Source organism: Mesoplodon densirostris, chromosome 5 (genome assembly GCF_025265405.1).
Source record: "Mesoplodon densirostris isolate mMesDen1 chromosome 5, mMesDen1 primary haplotype, whole genome shotgun sequence".
NCBI lineage: Eukaryota > Metazoa > Chordata > Mammalia > Artiodactyla > Ziphiidae > Mesoplodon > Mesoplodon densirostris.
Window position 1 is genome coordinate 90,815,652 of NC_082665.1, and position 20,964 is coordinate 90,836,615.

The window sequence follows — 20,964 nt, forward strand, 5'->3', positions numbered from 1 at the left end:
AGGGAAGATGGTACTATGCCAATGATCAGTACATTGCCCCTGAGCTCCAAAGCCACTCTTCACTGCTCGCTGTGTGATAATGGACCAGAGTCTTGTAAATGGTTCTCCTTTGACAGCTGGTACAATGTTGAGCTCTGTCACTAGAGGGACACTGGAGGAGAAATGGATTTCTCTCCAAGCGGGTGCTCCCTTCACCAGGCTCCTGCAGGGCAGTTCCTCCAGCACTAGACTCCTACAGCATGACTTCCCCAGGACCAAGCTCGTCCAGTGCCTTCTGCAGCTCCAGACTCCTGTGATGCAAGGATGGCTTTTCCAGAGCCACAGCTTCCCTTGCCACCCTCCCAGGAGACTTTGCAGCAGAGTGCCACCTGTCTGCCAGCATGCAATGAATGACTTTCTGTAATACCCTAGGAGGCAAGCAGAGGGCCGCCAGTGTGACTCCTCTCTGTGAACAGCGCCCCCCTGCAGCCCCTTGATGGCTTTGCAGTGAGTTCTGAGACACAGCACCTCCCTGTGGATGGCTTCCCCTGACACCCCTGAGAGCAGATTTCTGCAAGTTCCATCTGCAGCAGCTCTGCCGACTTGCCAGGTGGCAAAACAGCGATAAGCCCTCTTGCACAAGGTCTGGGTCTCCACCCTAGCTTAAGTGGGCCTATTCCCTGGTCTGTCTCAGGCCTGGGAGTAGTGGCTTCTCTTTAGATCTTCTATTCCTGTGTTCTTTAGAATCCTCTTTGCTGCTTACTAGCCAATGTTCTATAATGTGTGTATATTATATCTAAAATCGGAAGAAAAAATGAACTGAAAAATAAAATTAATTCTAAAACATGCCTTGACTGTACTTGCTCTTCAGTTACCGTTCTTTTTCTTTCCTCCCTACTATAGTCAGTTTCTTGGAAAAGTGTTAGCTTTTCTTGGTAGATGTCCCACAGGTACCTCCGACTCAACATATTCTGAAAACTAACTCTAAATCATCTTCTCCTCCTATATTTCCTCTCTCAGTAATTGCCTATCTTTGACACAGTTATCCGGGCTGGAAACCTGATAGTCATACATGTCTTAACATCTCATTAGGGCACAAAATCCTTTAAATTCTATCTCTGTAACACTTCTCAAATTAATAGTTACTTCCTTTCTAGGGTCCCCTTATCTTCAAAATAATAATAGTTACCATTTATGAGTGCTTATTATGTGCTAGTCATTGTGCTAAAATTAACCCACACAACTCCAAGAAGCAGGTACCATTAGCCCCGTTTTACAGATGAGAAAACTGAGACTTTGTAGCTTATTTAATTTATCCAGATAAAAACAACTAGTAGAAGGCAAAGTGAAAATTCAAAAGAAGATAGCTGCGTCATACAACAAGTTCCCACCACTCTAATACATACACTGCCTTCAGTCTAGTCCCATTATAATGCATCAACTACACAGTTTCCAGAAAGCTTTCTAGAATGCAAATCTGGTCATGTCACTTGCCTGCTTAAACATTTCAACAGGAATTTTGTTTCTGGATAGGATTTAATAAGTAGTGGCAGGTCTTCCTTCTCATTGCACCAGATAGAAAAAAAAAGGTAAATTACAGAAATAATATTCTTAAAGCCTTCAGAGAGCTGTGAAAACAAATATTATCAAATTAAAATTCATGAGATAGTAGAACCATTCTCAGATGAGCTGAGATTGCCAAATCTTTTCTTCCCTTTGGGGATTAATCATGTCTGGGCATTGCTAAGAAACAGGCTTGCCATAGACAGATTTTCTAAGGGAAGGGAAAATCAGAAGAGCTTTTGATGACTATGTGGGGTGGTGTGATGGACTGGAATTTGGAGAAACTTTGTAACTGTGGCCAGGGTTCCCCACAGGACATATTCTGAGTTCTGGGGTAGTGTGGGAGGCTGTGGATTGGACTGGGGAGGCAGATTAATGTTTCCTTCGGTCACAATATTGCACTACAGGGAGAGGCCTAAAACAAACATTTGAAACTGAAAGTAAAGGAAGTCTAACTAAAGCCATAACCCAGCACTGACCGAACTCCATCCCTAATTGGATTAACATGGTCCACCCTTCATGCTCTCTGTCCAGCTAAGGAAAGGGTGCATGCACTGCCTCAGAGAAAAAACGTTAAGTTCATTATCTGTAGATATTTAACACATAATTTCTGCCATATAATAAAAAATTATACAGAAATTACAGGACTTGCAAGAAAAAAGGAAAATGTGACCAATAACCAAGAGGAAAAAATAGACATTAGAAACAGATCCAAGGATCACACAGATACTGATGTTAGCAGGCCAGGACTTTAAAATGATTATAAATATGTTAAAGAAAACAGAGAGAAAATTTGGACAAAATGGATGAAAACAGAAGTAATTTCAACTGAGTATTAGAATATATATAAACAAGATTCAAATGGCATTTTAGAAATATATATACATATATATGTATATATATATATATATATACACATATACATATAAAATCTGAAATTGGGAACTGATATCATGGGTTTAAAAGAGATTGGCAAAAGAGACAGGATTAGTGAATGCAAAGGTAAGTCAATATAAAATATCCAAAATGAAGCCCAGAGAAGAAAATAAAATGCAAAAATGAGAAGAACATAAGAAATGTTTGTGATATAATGAAAATCCAACATATGTGTAATTGCAATCCCAGAAGGACTGGAGAGTGGTAACTGGAAAGAAACAATCTTTGAAAAGATAATAGCTGAGAATTATTCAACATTGAAGAAAGATGTATTCAAGGATTCCTATCAACCCCAAGCAGTATATATACAGAGAAAAGTGTATTTATGCCCACTGTGATAAAACTGCTAACAAACAAGGATAAAGATAAAAACCTGTAAAGCAGCCAGAAAAAAAATTACATTCAAAGAAGCAACAATAATATGAAGAGTGGAATTTTAAACAGGAACTACAGGAGCAAGGTAGCAATGGGATAGTATCTTTAAAGAGTTGAAAAAAAAAACTGCTATCTAGGGTTTTAAACCCAGTGAAAAAATCCTTCCAAAGTCAAAATGAAATAAACGCATTTTTCAGACACATAAAAGCTGGGAAAATTACTCACCAGCAGACCAACATTATAAGAAATACTGCAGAAATTTCTTCTGAATAAAGGAAAATAATCTCAGATGGAAGCCTAGTACCCCAAAAAGAAATAAAGTACTGTAACCTCTAGAGTAATCACTAAAAGGTTAACACAAAGAGATCTAAAAACTGAAGAATTAATAGAAGAGATAAAATGGGATAATTCAGAATACTTGACAAAAACATTCCAATGGTTCCGCATTTCTGGTAAAATAAATACCAAAGTCCTTAACACAGTACACCAGGTGCTCCATGATTTGGCCCCCATTTACCTCTCTGGCCTTAATTCTCATCATGTCCCTTCAAGAACCCAGCCATTTGGGACTACTTATAGCTCCCTTAGCACACCATCCATATACTGTTCCTTTGCCAGTAATATCATCCCCCCTTTTTTCTTACCTAACTAATATCAATTTAACTTTTAATATCTAGCTCAGGCACAATCTGGTTTCTCTGTAAAATCATCTATGAACCTCCACATGATCCCACAGTACCCAGTGCTTATCTCTATTATAGCCTTTGTTGTAAAACATAATGATTTGTTTCCTTATCTAGTTCTGCAACTAGTCTTCAAGAGCTTTGAAGGCTGTGCCTCTACACGTCAGCTCTGTGCCTCCACCACCCAGCACAAGGGCCAGCACAGAGCAGGCATTCAGTATTCACCAGGAGGGCTAAATAAACACATGAACAAGAAGACTGCTATTATGCAGAGCATGTTACCAACCTCTCCCATTCTCCAGACCCTTATTTCTAAATAGCACACCAGTACCTCAAACTCAACACATTCCAAACTCAACTCTATTCATCTGTGTCAAACTCAGTCAACGTGGCACCATCTGAAGTCACCCATTGCAGCCAGCTTGGAATCATTTGGACTTGTGCCCTACTTCATCCACAATGTGTCTTTCCTTATGTTTCCTTGATCTTGACTTCCTCTTCTCCTCCCTCGCCCTTTGAACTCCTACTCATTTTAAGTCCCAGCTCAGAGGTGACTTCCACTAATTCTTTCTTATGCCCCAGGCAGAGTTAATCTGCCTTCTTCCCTGATGCGTCCACAGAACTTCATTTGTGGTGGCATGTGTCATGCATTCTGCTGTCCTCAGTAGTCTACACTTGTCTCTCCCTCAAGTCGGTGAAACTTTTTAAAAAAGGAACTATTTTCACTTGCAGAGAAGGCAGATGACTGGAAATATTTAAAAGGGAGCAAAGAAGAAAAATAGAAAAGCAAAAGAGAGAAAACGTCTTTTTTAAATGGTGTGGAAACTATAGAAAAATTTTATATTAAGAAATCCAGGAGAAAAAATTCTCTTTGATAATGTATTAGAGGTTTTTTTGTATTTTCAGTATTTCCAACCAGCCATTCACCCCCAACTTCCCCTATACATCCTCCCTGCCCAGGAGGAGAATTTATGTGCAGATGAAGAAGAATTCTCCTGCTGCAGAACTTGCAAGGCTCCTCACAAAAACAGGAGCTCCCAGGGCTGAGGAGAGGCATTTGCTGCCCTCACCCTTGCTCTCTCCCACTTCCTGGCTCTCCATCTTCTGCAATCTCTTTCTCTCTTATTTCTCTTGCCTCTATTCTGACTCCTTGCTCCATCTTGGTTTCCTCCTGTGTGCATGTTCTATGTCTGGACTGTCTTTACACTTTGTTCTGGCTCCCTGGATCTTGTCTTACTGTCTGTTCCCCACATTCTCTTCCGTCTGTGACTCAGCAGGACAAGATAAGTCCTCCCCATGTTTATTCTTGAAGATGAATCATCCTGGGGAAAAAGCAGTAGGCTGATAGACTGAAAGCACAGTCAGATGCACTAAAGGTTATTTAAAGCCCTAACGTTTGTGGATTCATGTTTTTGAAGAAATGAGCAGATATCATAGGTGATCCTCCTGAGAGCAAATGAATGACTATAGATTTAGAAAAGAGAAACTGAGAAAAAGCAAAGGAAGCTGATAATAATTAGACTGGAAATACAGCGGTGAGAAATGACAGCTGTACCTTGTTTACAAGTGGAATTTTTTTTTAAAAAGTGTTGACCAGCTGTCATGGGGAACCAAGCAGAGACAAGAGGCTTAAACTTCCCCAAGTGTAGACATAAATGCCTCCCTCCTACAAGGGTTATTATTTCTCAAGGATGATGTTGAACCCCCATCTCAGAGGATTTGAAAAGTTTAGAAACCACAGATCTCAGATGGTTCGAGTGCAGTTCTGATCTTTTGACTGTTACAAGTTGAAAACTTCTCTTTTCATTAATTATTTTAAATTAATCCCCTGCCGTGTCCATATGCTTTCTGAGTGCCTCGCTGAGTAGCAGGTTGTGTTGCCTGCACTCCCGTCGGATCCCTCTTTGCGGGTAGGATGTTTGTACAGAAATTACTCTTCAAATTCTTAAGACACTCAGAAGCCTATAACAGTCCGAAAACTAGAGCATTTTTTTGCACATCTTGTTTCCAAATCCTCAGAGATCATTCACTTCTGTTTTCTAAATTAAGCTTTCTTGTCGACTCATCATATTAGCCTAGCACAACAGCTGGAAGGCTCTAAGACAATACACTTTAAGTAGCTGCTATTTATAGTGTTTCACATGAAAAGAACAAAACCAGATTGTCAGAGACTCTGTTCTGAAGCTGCCTTAGGATATCTCTTTCTCTGGTATCAGATCTGAAAATTAAGGTTACTGGGAGGAATGGGTTCTCATTCATACCAGACTCATTATATATATTCATGGCATTCTGACTTCAGAAAGGTGGCAAAACAAAAATATTCCTCTTATGTATTTTGGCCTGTTGACTGTCCTTTCTGAGAACACAGATCGGCAGCTGAACTATAAATCTTAGCAGTCAAACCACACGTCATTTCACTGCAACCTACAAGGCGAACACGTGTTACTTTTGTGCTTTTCTACTTTGTTTTCTTAATTGGTTGAGTTTCGTGGGGAGAGAGGATGGACGTGGTATGATGGTTGAGGACTTACTTTCAGAAAGTGATGGAAGCTCTGGAATTTGGGGACATTCCTCCTCTGGTTCTTCCCTAAAGTATTTCTCAGGGTCTAGAAGAAAAGCTGGTTTATTCACTTCAGGTAGTTCTTTCAAGTTTCCAATGCTTAATGACCTAAAACCGCCTTTACAACAGCAGGTTTTAAGGGAGGATGGGAAAAAAAAAAGTATAATATCATTAATTCCTCAGAAAGGGCTAGCACATTTCCAAGTTAACTTTTTTTAAAAAAATCTAACCTCCCTGTTACTCAGCTGGTACAGCTGCAGATCAGCAAACCCTATAAGCACAGCTGTTCAAGATAAATCCATGTTCCTTTTATGCAAAGGGACCAAAAGAAACTCAAGGCTCCCCATTCATTTATTTTTCATTTTGTATTCTTTGCTATTTTCCCTTGAAAATGAGTATTCTGCAGTTTTGGAAAAGCTCCAATTTCTCTTTTATCTGCAAGAAAACTGTAGGCTTTGTGAGATGGAATCTATTTTTCAGCGTTTAACACATCTAAAATTTTGAGTTTGCAGGTTCATTTTCATTTTGCTAAAATATAAACCAGATCTTTATTATTGTATCTATGATGCACACAATGAGATAATGGGAAGGAAGACTCTTAATTATGCCCTTACAGGCAAAGTCTTGGACAAAATAAAGTTTTCTTTTTGCTTCATGGGATAAATGGATAATGGAATGGAAGTCTACAAAAACTTAATTCAAGATGTGAGTCTATGTTTGTTTAACTGTTAGCTCTGTGAAGGTAAAAACTGTCTGTGCTTTTGTCATTGTGGTGGCTCAGTATCTAGGAAAAGTAAACTAACAGGTAATTAGTACCTGATCAGAGACAAGTCATGTGCCATATCAGTGGTTCTCAAACTGTACCAGCCATCAGAATCATCTACAGGGCTTATCAAAGCATAAACCACTTGCACCATTCCCGTTTCTAACTTAGTTGGGTGGGGATGGGGCCCCAGAATGTACCTAAATTCCCAGTGATGCTGGTAGACCAGGGAACGTACTTTGGGAACCAATGTGTTATATTAAACCAAAGGAGAAATCTTCACAACCTTTAAAGTATCATTATGCCCTTTTGACAGATGAGGAAATCAAGGCTCAAGATGCTTTAGTAACTTGCCTGAATTTACATAACTGGTAAATGGTAGACCTTAGACATCAACTCAAGTATATTTCACTCTAAAAGTTGTGGTCTAAGGTATAATAATAATAAATAATATTACTTATAAAACTGTATTGAGTTTCTACAATATGCCAGGCACTAAGTGCTTCACATATATTTTCTCATGTAATCCTGACAAAACCCTTATAGAGTAGATTAGTTTATAAATATGCATTGAATATTAACAAATAATAATGTATCTTTTGACAGCAAAATTTCAACAGAAATGAGCTCATTTGCTCTGTGAAAGTGCAGCTTCCCCTTGGACATAAGTTGACAAAAGATATGTAGTGAGTGAAATATTCTCATTATACAATGGAGCTTCGAGAATGATTCTCACAACTCTTCTAAGTAACACACTTCAATATGATAACAACCCTTTTGTTTCAATTACTTTTTTAACAGTTTTTTTCTGGTCAGCCACAACTAAACAAATACGTTGTTCTGTGTGGCTTTGGGCTTTCTGAGAACAAAAATAGTTTTAATTTTATTTTTATCTTTTAAACACTTAGGAGAGAGAATTAACATCCTGTGCCAACTCTATTTTGGAAACTATAGTGGTCACTTTCCACATGTTTTCTGGTTTAGACCTTATACTTCTGCCTATTGTACACTATGAAGGCTTGGACAAGCCACTTAATATCTCTGAGCCTCGCTTTCCTCCTTTGTTAAAATGAGATCACAAGAGCTTACTTTCAGATTTATTAAGGAATACCAACATTCCTGGCACATAGAATAGTTACTTGTTTTCTTCATACCAATCTATAAAATAATAACACGATAAAATATATCAACAGTGATTACTTACTGAATGATTTTTTTACAACTTCACCATTGTAAAGGTTATGTGTTTTTTTCTTATAAACATTTCCTTCCTTATATTCTTACCTAAATTTATAACTTCTGATGGTCTGACACTGGAAGAAAATAATTTATGATAAAACAAAATATCAACCACAAAGGATGAACAGACACTTTCTGGCTATAAATATACACCTTTAACAAAAAAACGTCTCTATCCTGTGGACCTAAGTAGTGACAACTGTTTACACTAATCAAGTTATATCTTTGAATAAAATGCCTACTAGCCAGGTGATGGTATAAAAGGGTAAGAGCCACGAAGGAGGAGAAGCTAGTTAAGCTAAGGTCCTGTCCCCATAAAAACTGGAAGGTCAGAGAAAAAACTATGAAAAAGAAAATGCCACAGAAACGCACACTATACTTGCCCTGTGTGTAAATTATATGGGCTAATCAGTGGTATGTGTCAAAAGCTCTTTTATCCAGTGTTATGTCTGGATCTTCATTTATGGTATCCAAAATTCAAAAAGAAAAAAAAAGTTCAGTGCTTTTGAGGCTTGTTACATGAATCGATAGGAAAACTTTAGATTAGCTTGAATCCACAGGAAAAGCTTTTATCAATAAAACACAGGAAGTGAAACCAGTCCGTAGTTGTATATAATTCCAGTCAAGAAACAGGAAATGGTCTCAAATATATTTAACATTCACTGTCACAGACCTCAACCTTAACAGCTACAAGCCATGTTTCCAAAAATTGTTATTATTCTCTTGGAAGCCTCAGGCCAGAAAACATACCTATTTTTCACAAAATCATTGAGAGCCATGGGGCCTGCCCTCTCCCTTCTGCCTCCTTTCCTTGCACCCTTTAACCCTTTGTGATTACTGCTGCCCTTAACCTTTATTCCCTATTTTGCTACACATTGAGTAGCTATAGAACCTTGAGATGTTTCCTATACTCTCAGCCTCAATTTCCTGCTCTGTATGAGATTCTTACTGTGATTTTAAAGGAGACAAGATGGATGAATGCTCAGCGATGTGTCTAATAAATAATAGTATTCAATAAATGTTTATTTCCCTCCTTCCTTTTCCTCTCCCCTAGTTGACTGTATCTCCCAAACCCAAATGAGCTTAAAAGTAAAAGTTTCATTTTAGAGTAGTTTTAGAGTTACAGAAAAGTTGCAAAGATAGTACAGAGTTGTGGTATACCCCTCACCCAATTTTCCCTGTTGTTAACATCTTATATTACCCTTTGTCACAATCAATACTGATATATTATGATTAACTAACCTTAGTATTTTATTAGGATTTTCCTAGCTTTTCCTAATGGCCTTTTTCTATCCCAGGATACCACATTACATTTAGTTTTCTGACTCCTTAGTTTTCTCTGGTCTATGATAATTCCTCAGACTTGCATTGTTTTTGATGACCTTGACAATTTTAAGAAATATCAGTCAGTTTTTTTGTAGAATCTCCTTCAATTTGGGTTTGTCTGATGTTTTTCTTATGGTTACACGAGGATTATGGATTGTTGGGAGGAAGATAACAGAGATGAAGTGCTATTCTCATTATATCTTATCAAGGGCACAGGCTATCAACCTGACTTACCACTGTTAACTTTATCACCTGGCCAAGGTTGTGTTTCCCAAGTTTCTGCAGTTACTTTTTCCCTACCTGCCTATACACTACTCTCTGGAGGCAAGTTTCCAAGCACAGTCTACACTTAAGGAAGATGAAGAGGAGAGTTAAGCTCTACCTCCCTGATTGGGGGGCATATCGACATAAATTATTTGGAATTATAGATTTTATTTTTAAGGAAATCTTTGCCATCCAAAAGACTGATGGTAGGTAGCAGCTTTTCCCCAAATCACACTGGAATGATTTCCCTCACAACATACTATCTCCCATGAATAAGACATATTATTCAACCCTCAGAATGGGAGAAAATATTTTCAAACAAAGCAACTGACAAAGGATTAATCTCCAAAATATACAAACAGCTCATGCAGCTCAATATCAAAAAACAAATAACCCAATAGAAAATGGGCAGAAGATCTACACAGATATTTCTCCAAAGAAGGCATACAGATAGATGGCCAACAAACACATGAAAAGATGCTCAACATCACTAATTAATAGAGAAATGCAAATCAAAACTACAATGAGGTATCACCTCATATGAGTTAGAATGGCCATCATCAAAAAATCTACAAACAATAAATGTTGGAAAGGGTGTGGAGAAACAGGAACTCTCTTACACTGTTGGTGGGAATGTAAATTGACACAGCCACTATGGAGAACAGTATGGAGGTTCCTCAAAAAACTAAAAATAGAACTACCATATGACCCAGCAATCCCACTCCTGGGCATATACCTGGAGAAAACCATAATTCCAAAAGATACATGTACCCCAATGTTCATTGCAGCACTATTTACAATAGCCAGGACATGGAAGCAACCTAAATGTCCATCAACAGAGGAATGGATAAAGAAGATGTGGTACATATATACAATGAATATTACTCATCCATAAGAAGGAGAGACGTTGGTAGACCTAGAGACTGTCATACAGAGTGAGGTAAGTCAGAAAGAGAAAAACAATATTGTATATCACTTATGTGTGGAGTCTAGAGAAATGGTACAGATGAACTTATCTGCAAAGCAGAAATAGAGAGAGAGGTAGAGAACAAACATATGGATACCAAGGGGGGAAGGGGTTTGGGATGAATTGTGAGATTTGGAATTGACATATACACACTACTATGTATAAAACAGATAACTAATGAGAACCTACTGTATAGTACAGGGAACTCTACTCAGTGCTCTGTGGTGACCTAAATGGGAAGGAAATCTAAAAAAGAGGGGATATGTGTATATGTATAACTGATTCACTTTGCTGTATAGCAGAAATTAACACAACATTGTAAAGCAACTATACCCCAATAAAAATTAATTTAAAAAAACATGTTTATTCAGCCACTATCGGGCTTTGAAGACAAGAATGATGGTATCTTTAGAGAGTCATTTTAAATAGTAAGAGAATCTGTAAAAATAAGAAGTTGGTGGTGGATGCAGGAAAGGTAAATTACGGTGCAGTTAGGTCTTGCAGTTACTAGGTTAAGAATATATTTTTTTCCTCAGGAAAGTATAACTGAAATAAACTGAGGTGCAAAAGTTTGAGGGAGGTCTATCTTTGGACTAGTTAACACCAGACCTTAGTTTTTCTCCAAACACCCTGAATGGTTTCCTGCTTTTAGACCCTTTGTTTTCCAGCTCTCTCATCCAGTGGCATTTAAACTGAGTATCTTTTGTATGAAATGAAAGACTTTGTCTATCTCCACTAAAGAATTTAATCCACAGAGGGAAAGAGGAAGGCGGACAGTAAGAGAAACTCTTCTAGAGAGTCATAACAACCTGCACGAATTAGATGACTGCCTAGGAAATGGAGCTATACTGATAAAACTCCAAGACAAAGGGCAGTTCTATGAACAACTAGACTGTAGAATCAACTTCGACTTACAGGCCAACCTATTGCTTCTTTTCCATAGATATTTGACTTCTTGGAAAGTGGTTACTATGAAAATGTACAGGGAACTGGAAAGAAGTGAATATTCCTAAGAGTCCAATATTCCTAGTGGTCAAATACAAAGAAGCTAAAGAATGTAATAAGGAACACAGATAGAGTTTAAAACTTTTGCAAAAATGTCTTATGTGCTGATGCAAGAAGGGAGCCTACTATGGGCTCTGACATCCTTGCCATCAATTCTATGAGAAGGAAAGACTAAATCTGCCATCTCTCGGTTCTGGATGTAGAAAGGAGGAACGATGTGTGACAAGTCCCCAAGTGCCCTAAAGGAAAGTGAAGGTACCTAGAGTAGTGGCTTACCCATAGCAGGTACTTGACAAAACATTTGGTCACTTGACTCAGGGACCAGCAACTTTTCAATATGGTCACATGTTGCTTGTCAGACAGGCAGAACAGAGCAGTGGCAAAGTGTACTGACTCTGGAGTTCGAATGCCTGCTTTGGGGTCCCTGGCTCACCTCTTCTTCATTGTGTAAATCACTTAACTTTTTTCTGTCTTGCTTTCCTAGTTATGAAATGGAGATTATAATTGTAGATATCACCAAGGATTATAGTGGCAATTAAATGTTAAACACACAAAAACCCTAGAACAGTGCCTGGAATATGGTAAGAACTCAATAAGTATTGGCTACTATCTCTTTAAGAAAGAATAATACAATATTTTTCACTCAAAGCAGGAGTTCCAACACCCCCTACAGCCAGTTCTAATACTCTTATTTTATGTTTGTATTTTTTATATTTATAATATTCCTATTTTATTTTCTCACATAAGCTCTACTGGCAGAATAATTAGATAATCAACAGCATATAAATGATATTAAATATCAGTTCCCATCTAATAATAATATGGAATTTAGAACATAATTATTTCATATTTCTAAGGAACATTAATTTTAAGTGTACCTTCTGCCTTATATAAACTTACAGAGAAATTAATGGAATTTATGTTTCATTTCCCATCTAATTATTTTATCCTGGTTTCTAATAATCATTTCCCCATAAATATTTTTTTAATGGTAGCCAAAGAAAAATTTGTCACATAGTAGAAGATGGGGTAGATTTGCTCTTTGTTGCCCTAGAATAAGATGAAGATGGATAAGAGCATGTCCTACAAATGGATAGATCTGACCTACAATTAGAGCCTTTCTATAATAAAGAGTGGTTGAATAACAGAGAAGGCTATCTGCACGATGGTGAGTGCAGCCTGTAGGATATATTCAAGAAGAGGCTGGGATGTGCTTCTCTTAAGGCCTCAATAGGAATTAGTCTAGCAGACATCAGATACCTCTTTCAAGTTCATTACTGAATTATTAAAGATTAACAAACGTGAAAAATGTTCTCTCACAAATAATTAAAAAATACAACATAAAACTGATGGTTTATCAGAGTGGCAATTTTAAGACAATGACAATAGTCAGTGTTGGTTCAGAGACAGACATTTCTATATACTGATGGTGGTAGAGTCTTCACATAATTGGGATGGCAATTTAGCAAGACTCAGAGGCCTTTAAAACTTTGACTCAGCAACTCCAATTCAAAGAATTTATTGTAATGATGAATTCAGTCAGGTACTCTTAACACGTGTGCATGAAGGTATTTAAATAAATGTTTCTCAGTTAAAATTTGTAAATATTTTAAAAGAAGACAATGTTTAAAAAGCTAGGTGATAAATTCCTAAGAGGTCATTACGAGTACTGATGTCTGTAGATACTCATATTAAGTAACTCGGAAGTGCACTGGCTGTATGGTTTTAAGTAGTAAAACAGGTTATAAACTGTGTGTATTATATCCTCACGTTTATAAAATGTATATTTCTTTATTTGTATACGCATGCTCAGAGCAAGACCTGAAGAGTGAAATGCCTAAGTATTATTGGTGGTTTTGCTGCTAATGATTTCTTTTCATCTTTTTCTTCTTGCTTGTTTGTATTTCTAATTTTTCTCCTAATGAAAATGTATTATTTTCATAATAAAGAAACACTCTAAGGTTATATTGTCTAAATTATTCATTTTATCTACAATTTTTCTAGATTACAATAATTTTGTGTGAATCCAGAAACCAAATATTGCCATAGGTTAAGAAAAATGTATGTCCACTGTGGTTTTTGTTCCCCCATTTACTTTTTTCAGTTATTTCTTTTTTTCCCCATTTTCTAGTGGTACTATGACTTTTGCAGAACCTACAGAAGGAGAAAAATCTATTTCTTTGTGTCAGTGTTTAACTCAGCATTAGGACTTCCTATTTTCTCTTAAATTCTATATTCATTTGCATATACCCAGGACTTAAATTGAAGATGACATTTTACCACCTACCTACTTCTCACACACAATACTATAAAATACCTTAAGCACTATAAAAACCTGGTATTTATGTATAAGACAGAACATCATAAATGCCAAGCTTTTTATCCTGGAAAGAGAATCTTAGGAGTTAAGGTGAGAACATGGCTTTAAATTATTAAATTTTTCCTTCATTTTTCAAGCTTCTTTCATTTTCTATTGGCTTTTTTCTTTTTTCATCTGTATCTTACTCTTCCTCCCCCTCCATTTAAACATCCCTCCACCCGCATACACACACCAAATGTGCTTTTCCCCTTTTAGTCTCTCTAAATTCTTTCACATATTTACTTTTCTTTCATACTTTTGCATATGGACAAGAACTGGCATGATTTTCTCCTTGGATTTCCTAATCTGATTAGAAATAGGGCACATTCTTCAGAATAATATTTTCTTAGGGAAAAGGTGATCTGTAATCTCTTCAGTACTGGATGGAGGCCACAAGGGACATTCTACATCTGACAATTGTATTTCTTTTGTAGGTTTTCTCCATAGGATTCATGGACATGTTTCCAGGAGAAGTGAGGGCTGTATCTGCCAAGTCAAATCGGAGGATACGTTTTTAACCTTTTCCTTTCAATTAGTTCAAAAATTCCAAAATGATATTATTCCCTTCTATCTCATAATTACAAAGTCTTAAAATTTATTTCAATTCACTCATTTGAATTAAAGGCAGAAATTTTAAATATCACAGGTATTTTTGGATGTGTTGTCACTTGAAAAGATGCGGTATAAACAGAGATAACTTTGCTTTCTACTGCCGGAAACATCTCCCAAGGCCCACAGAAATGTATAACGAAGGTGAGATGATCACTCTGCTGTAGTCTTATTTCCTCTGGCAGAATGCAAAGCTCTAGTTTTAAGAGAAATCTGTGAAGTTAGGAACCTATACATCAGCACTAATTTTCAGAAGACAAGTAAAGTGTCATGGAACAATAGGAAATGAAATAAGATGGATAGAAGTCAGAAAGAAGTCAACAGTTTAAAGTGCCAATTTTTAAATCTAAGGAAAGGCTAATTTTTAAAAAAAGAATAACTGAGATTGTCATAAGTAATGGGAAATTAGTATCTTGGCTGAAATACTCAAACAGGAATCTGTGACACTTGCATTCACTCTTCTAGAAGTGTCACAGGAAGAGAAACAATGATCAATCTGTGTTACCCTGGGGTAACTTTATCTCCTGATCTGTACAATTGAGTTGGGTGGCTGGGTGGGGGCATTATATCGTACACCAAGTCTTTCCATTCTCAGCACTCTATTCTTGTACAGCGTCGGTCATGCTGTATTTCTAAATTGAAAGATTCTTCTGCCTGAAAGTAAAATGCCACTTGACATTTCAGCAAGCCATAATTCAAGGAAATGGAAGAACAAATACCAAAAGGTAATTTAATGTAACAGGATGTTTAAAGGGGAATTTTTTTTTCTCTCCTACCTCGTCATCAGAGGTCCAAAAAGTCTGAAAGCAAGATAATTAATTAATTAAGAGGTAAAAAGTATTCCCACATTCCAAAGTGAGGTGCTAGATCAATTCCTTGCGCAGGCCCACTTTGTCAAGGAGGTAGCATCTTGTGATGCTCAGCCAACCACCACTCTAGGATAGAAACAGACTAAGGATGCAGCAATCCTAAGAGGACTGCACTGGAGAGAGACGTAGGTGGGCACTGAGAACCACTCCCACGGGAGAGGAGGAATGCTTCCCCCTCAGTTCTAGCTCCTGTTCACATAAACCAGGCAACGAGTTTAACACATGCCCCCTGGGGTAACCATTAGAGGGACACAGTGAACCAGTGACTCATTAATATCTGAAAAAGTCTACTGTGGTTGAAGGTACCCCAGTGAGAGGAGGAGAAGGGGTAGCTGTGGAGCAGTTGGTGTGGCAAGGACGTGTGAGCTTCCTATTGGTCAAGCAGAAGTTAACCCAAGAGAAGCTGTGCAAAAGGCGAGGCTGCCAGTGTGAGGGGACTGGAACAGAAAAACCCCAACTGGTGGGTTTGAGCCCCAAGAGCTTAGCCAAAGAGTGCATTAATTTAGAAAGGTGCAATGCAGAGGTCTCTGCGTGGTGTCATCAGAGAACTCTCAACTGTACTCCCTTAATGTAAACTATGGACTTTAGTTAATAATAAAGTATCGGGCCTCCCTGGTGGCGCAGTGGTTGAGAGTCCACCTGCCGATGCAGGGGATACGGGTTCGTGCCCCGGTCTGGGAGGATCCCATATGCCGCGGAGCGGCTGGGCCCGTGAGCCATGGCCGCTGGGCGTGCGCATCCGGAGCCTGTGCTCCGCAACGGGAGAGGCCACAACAGTGAGAGGCCCGCATACCGCAAAAAGAAAAAAAAATAATAATAATAATAATAATAATAAAGTATCAATATTGGTTCATCAATCGTAACAAATGTACCACACTAATGTTTGACACTGTGTGGGATGGGCGTGGGGTATGTAGGAATTCTCTGTGCTTTCTATGCAATTTTTCTGTAGACCTTAAAAAAAGTAATATAGGTACATGGTAATAAAAATGCCAAGTGTATCAAAGAAAATACAATGAACAAAATTGTTCTCTCAAAAGATTGTTTAATATGAAAGGTGAAATTACGAGATCATGAGTTAGCAAGAATATAGGAAACAAAAGAAACAATTAAAACTGCCTGGTATTAGAGTTAGAGGAATGTAAGAATGGGATCCATCAGTGGCATGAAAAGAAGAAATGGCTGAACAACAGGAAGGAAAGGCTAGAAGTCATAAAAGGAGAGTGATATCCAACATTCAAAGTCAAGCTCTTTGAACTTCTGACATATATACCTCTGTGTGCCTTACTAAAACCAGGAGTAAAATCTGACATACATTCTAAGATGGACAGGTAACTAGCTAGGTAGATACATACATACACATATACACACATATATTGCTTTTGAAGAAAGGGGTTAATTTCCAAAATTAGGTTGCTAATGGAGTAGAAACAAAAGACTAGAAGACACAGAATAGAAGTCAAGCATTCAACAGAGACAAGAAGTAAGAATCAGATATCACCCTGAGAACATACGTTCTCCCGTTGCTACACACACATACCTACCAATAACCTAAATGTTAGCAAAATCTTGAAGTAGTCATTGAACATTCCACAAAGCACAGAAGGAATCTGGGGCCAATTTTACTCTTTACAGGTAAGATGTACTTACTTGTATGTTGACTCTTTGTTTTTCTTATCAAGTAGAGAACGTTTTGATGGGTCTAACCCTGATTCCTCCTTAGAAATCAAAGGAATTTCCTTTATGCTTTTCTCTTGAATCTTATCTTCCATTAAATTAGTATTTCTTTTAGGAAGGGAAAAACAGTTCTCAAGTTGCCAGTGCTTTGCCTGAAAAAACAGAGATTTACTTTTATAAAATGTATTTTCCTTGAACATTTATATGTGTCTAACATGTGCTAGATTATTAATTGAAGTCCTGGGGACACCAGAAATGAAGATGATATGGTTCCTGAACTCAAGGAGTTTACAGTCTTCTAAGGGAGATGGGACATAGACATGTAAGTTTAATAAAGTTAGAAAGTGATGTATCATAAGAAACAAACAGATATTTTCTGAAGAGATAATAATGAACTGCAAAACAGAAATTAACATTCCCACTTTAAAATCCTGTATAGCAAGATGTATATTAACTAAAAAGAAAAATAAAGCTTTGGTTGAAGTACTGTCAGAATTTTTCATACTACTACTTTCTTTGCATCTTCCCCTCCCAAAATCTCAAAAGCCAGTCCAATTACTGAGTACTTTTTCCTAGAAAAATATATGTGTTACATGATAGTTTTCACAGATCTTGGCTACCGCTCTTAATGTGTATCCATCTAGCGAGAGCTCCTCATTGACAATTTATGTTTTAAATACAGAAGCAATTTCCTTGTCTTCTATTTGTTCACACTGTATCCACAGGAGTGCAGCAGGGAACACAGCCTGTGTGATATGAGGGAACATTAGGGATCCCCAGCATATCTGACAGGCCTATGGATGATCAACCTTTGTCAGACGATTTACAAAGTAAAATGCCTACAGGGGTCAGGAAGGCAGTGTCAATGAATAAATCAAGTCTCGTACAAGATGATAAATAGCAAATGAAAGTCAGCCTCAGTGTTCATAGGCAAAAGGGAAAGAAAGGTGGCATTACACTGACTTAGAGGGAATCCATTTTCCATAAAGGGGGCCATAGCTACTCTCAGGGAATGACACGTTCTTTTCCAAGAGAAGCAAAAAATTTGGATATTATATGAAACCTCTTAATGTTTAAACGTGGGCAACTAAATCAAATTTTAAACACTGGGTGAATAGGTTCAATCAAAGTCACTGGCCATCAAAGCAATCAGCTGAGGAGGGGTGCCAGTACACACTCTGCCCAGCATAACAGTGGTTAGTACTGAGATGGACACTGAAGAAGCACAAGCATCATCTAATTTCTTTTTATACCACAATCATCTGACAGTTTCCTGGGATAAATGTATCTCCACAGATAAACCATCCCTACCCCTATCTCTCCAACTCTAGAAATAGACATAGCACACCACATACTTTTAAAAATCTAACTTGAAAACCAACCTCAGATCAATATGTTATAAAACTGATTCACAGTTATTAAAAAAAAAACTTCTTTTTTGAAATATACTGAATCACACTGCACTAAATTTTGAATACTTTAATCACACTGAATGTGAATGAAAAATGAAGCCTTAGTGTAAGAAATTAAAATACACGGTTGCTTTTCCTTTTGTTTTTATAACTGCTAGAACAGAATTAATTCCACGAAAAGACAAATGCAACATTCAAATGTAGGTCAAAAGTCACTACACTGTACAAATCAAGCTGGTTCAGGAAAAATTGCTCTGATCCTAGCTATATTTAAGAATTGAGTCTCTTCTTATCTCTGTATTTCCGTCTGTCTCCCATATCTTTCTGTTCTGTGAAAGGGTGTCTCTTCTCACACTATGAGAAGGACATTCACTGTTGCTTTTTTCCAGTATCTGCTAATTTTCTCTCTTTCTTCCTCCCCTCCTCTCCATTGCCCTCCCCTCCCACTGCCTCCTGTGGCCCTTGGAACTAGCAGCACCCATATCCAAGACAGCTTGACAAAAGTGAGTTCTTAAAAAACATTTAAAGCTCAAGCAGAAGGGACTAGAAAACCCAGCTGTCCCCCGCTTTGCCCGCCTTTACTTTCTAAAACTACCCAGCTCTGGTGGCTCTTTTCCTATCTCAAACAGAAGGGAAAAAAACCAAACTATTTTCACGCAGGCTTTCTGAGGCTGAGTCCTTTGAAATAAAAAAGTAGAGATGTGGATGGACCTAGAGACTGTCATACAGAGTGAAGTAAGTCAGAAAGAGAAAAACAAGTATCGTATATGAACGCATATACATGGAACCTAGAAAAATGATAAAGAACCAGTGTGCAGGGCAGAACTAGAGACACAGATGTAGAGAACAAACATATGGACACCAAGGGGGGAAAGTGGCAGGGGCGGGGGGCAGTGGTGAGATGAATTGGGAGATTTTGATTGATATATATACACTAATATATATAAAATGGATAATGAATATGTGACAACCTATATACATGATGAAGTTCATCAATTTCATCAAATAGCTGATTTTACTTTTTTTCTTTCCATCCTCTCCCTTCCCCTCCTTCCTTTCTTTCCACTTCTCAAGTTAGTTAAATCAGTTAGAAACCTTTTTTTGAATGTTAATACCATTTTCCTAACCTCTGTTATCATGAGCTGTTCTTTTGCATTTGTATCACAGATTGCTGCTCCTAAATGTACCTTTTTCAATTTCCGTATCAGACTTTAAAAAAAAGTGTTACATCACTGCAGTCATTTAATATTTGGACATTTTAGAATTCTGGCATTTCTGTTCATTTAGGAGTACTGTCTTAATTCCAGTAAGAACAAACTCACAGAAGCCCCAACTCTGCTAAGATCGTTCCGACCTCAATGAAGACTGGATAAGTTCCGTAGAGATGTGTGAGCCGGGTGGCCCCTTACTGGCTCTCTCCGCCTCTGCAGACTGCAGCATTTGTGTGACTGATGTCTGTGGTGCTCCTGTCCAGATCTTTGGTCAGGTAGAAATATCGTTTTTTTATTATTCTAATATTTACTTGACATTTATTATGAGCTAGGCCTGATTTCCATTTGAATCTCATCGGCCATTAAAGTTCATTAGTCATGAAAGAACTGACTTCCATTTCTGGAACTGTAGCTCCAGGCCTCCCTTATTAACCAAGGCAGTTACATCAAGTGGAGGACACTGGAGACATGAAAAGTTTGGGGCCTCTACGCAGCTCAAAATGTACCAGGATTTGTGAGAAAAATTTCTCCTCCAAAATAAGTGGATTCCTTCAATTTCAAAATTTAGTAGAAACATACTACAATGTGGATACATTTACCGCACTACTATCAAACAGATAGATAACTATGACAGCCAAGTAATAATCAGGTAATAATCAAATATAGAAAATTTTAGAAAAAAACCAAACTCTTCTGTTCACTGTCTGATTTATTCCTGCCTAAATAACAATTGCTAATGTTTGCTGAGTTTCTCCTGTTCTAAGGTCTCTACATGAATAATTTCATGTAATCTTCACACTTGCCCATCCCATGAGGGATGAATGATCATTATTCCTATTTTATAGATGAGGAAAGAGAGGCACAGAGAGTTTGAATAAATTGCCTGAGCTCACAGAAGCTAATAAGTGGTAGAGTTTGGCATTTGACTCAAGCTGGCTCATTTCAGAGCTCATGCTTTTAACCCCTTCCTCCCATGAAACTAAGCTCTGATTTATACCTGCTTATAAAAAAATAGAATAAAGAAAATATTTATTGTCTCACATTTCTTTTCTTTTTTCCATTTATTTTCATGGGAACTCAGCTCCTGTTCCCTTTGTACTTTGGGGGACAAAATATCAGCCTGATCTGTTTCAACCAGCACTGTTCAGACATGGTGGTGTGAGCATA

At 37.7% G+C, this 20,964-nt stretch overlaps 1 protein-coding gene across 1 annotated transcript in view; it reads right to left on the reverse strand.

The window, feature by feature from the left end:
• WDR49 (WD repeat domain 49) overlaps positions 1-20,964 on the reverse strand; it is a 142,323-nt gene that overhangs the window by 17,980 nt on the left and 103,379 nt on the right. Inside the window, 4 exon segments of the mRNA XM_060098829.1 lie at positions 6,068-6,214; positions 8,064-8,141; positions 8,144-8,172; positions 17,148-17,215. Coding sequence (XP_059954812.1) covers positions 6,068-6,214; positions 8,064-8,141; positions 8,144-8,172; positions 17,148-17,215 — 322 coding nt within the window.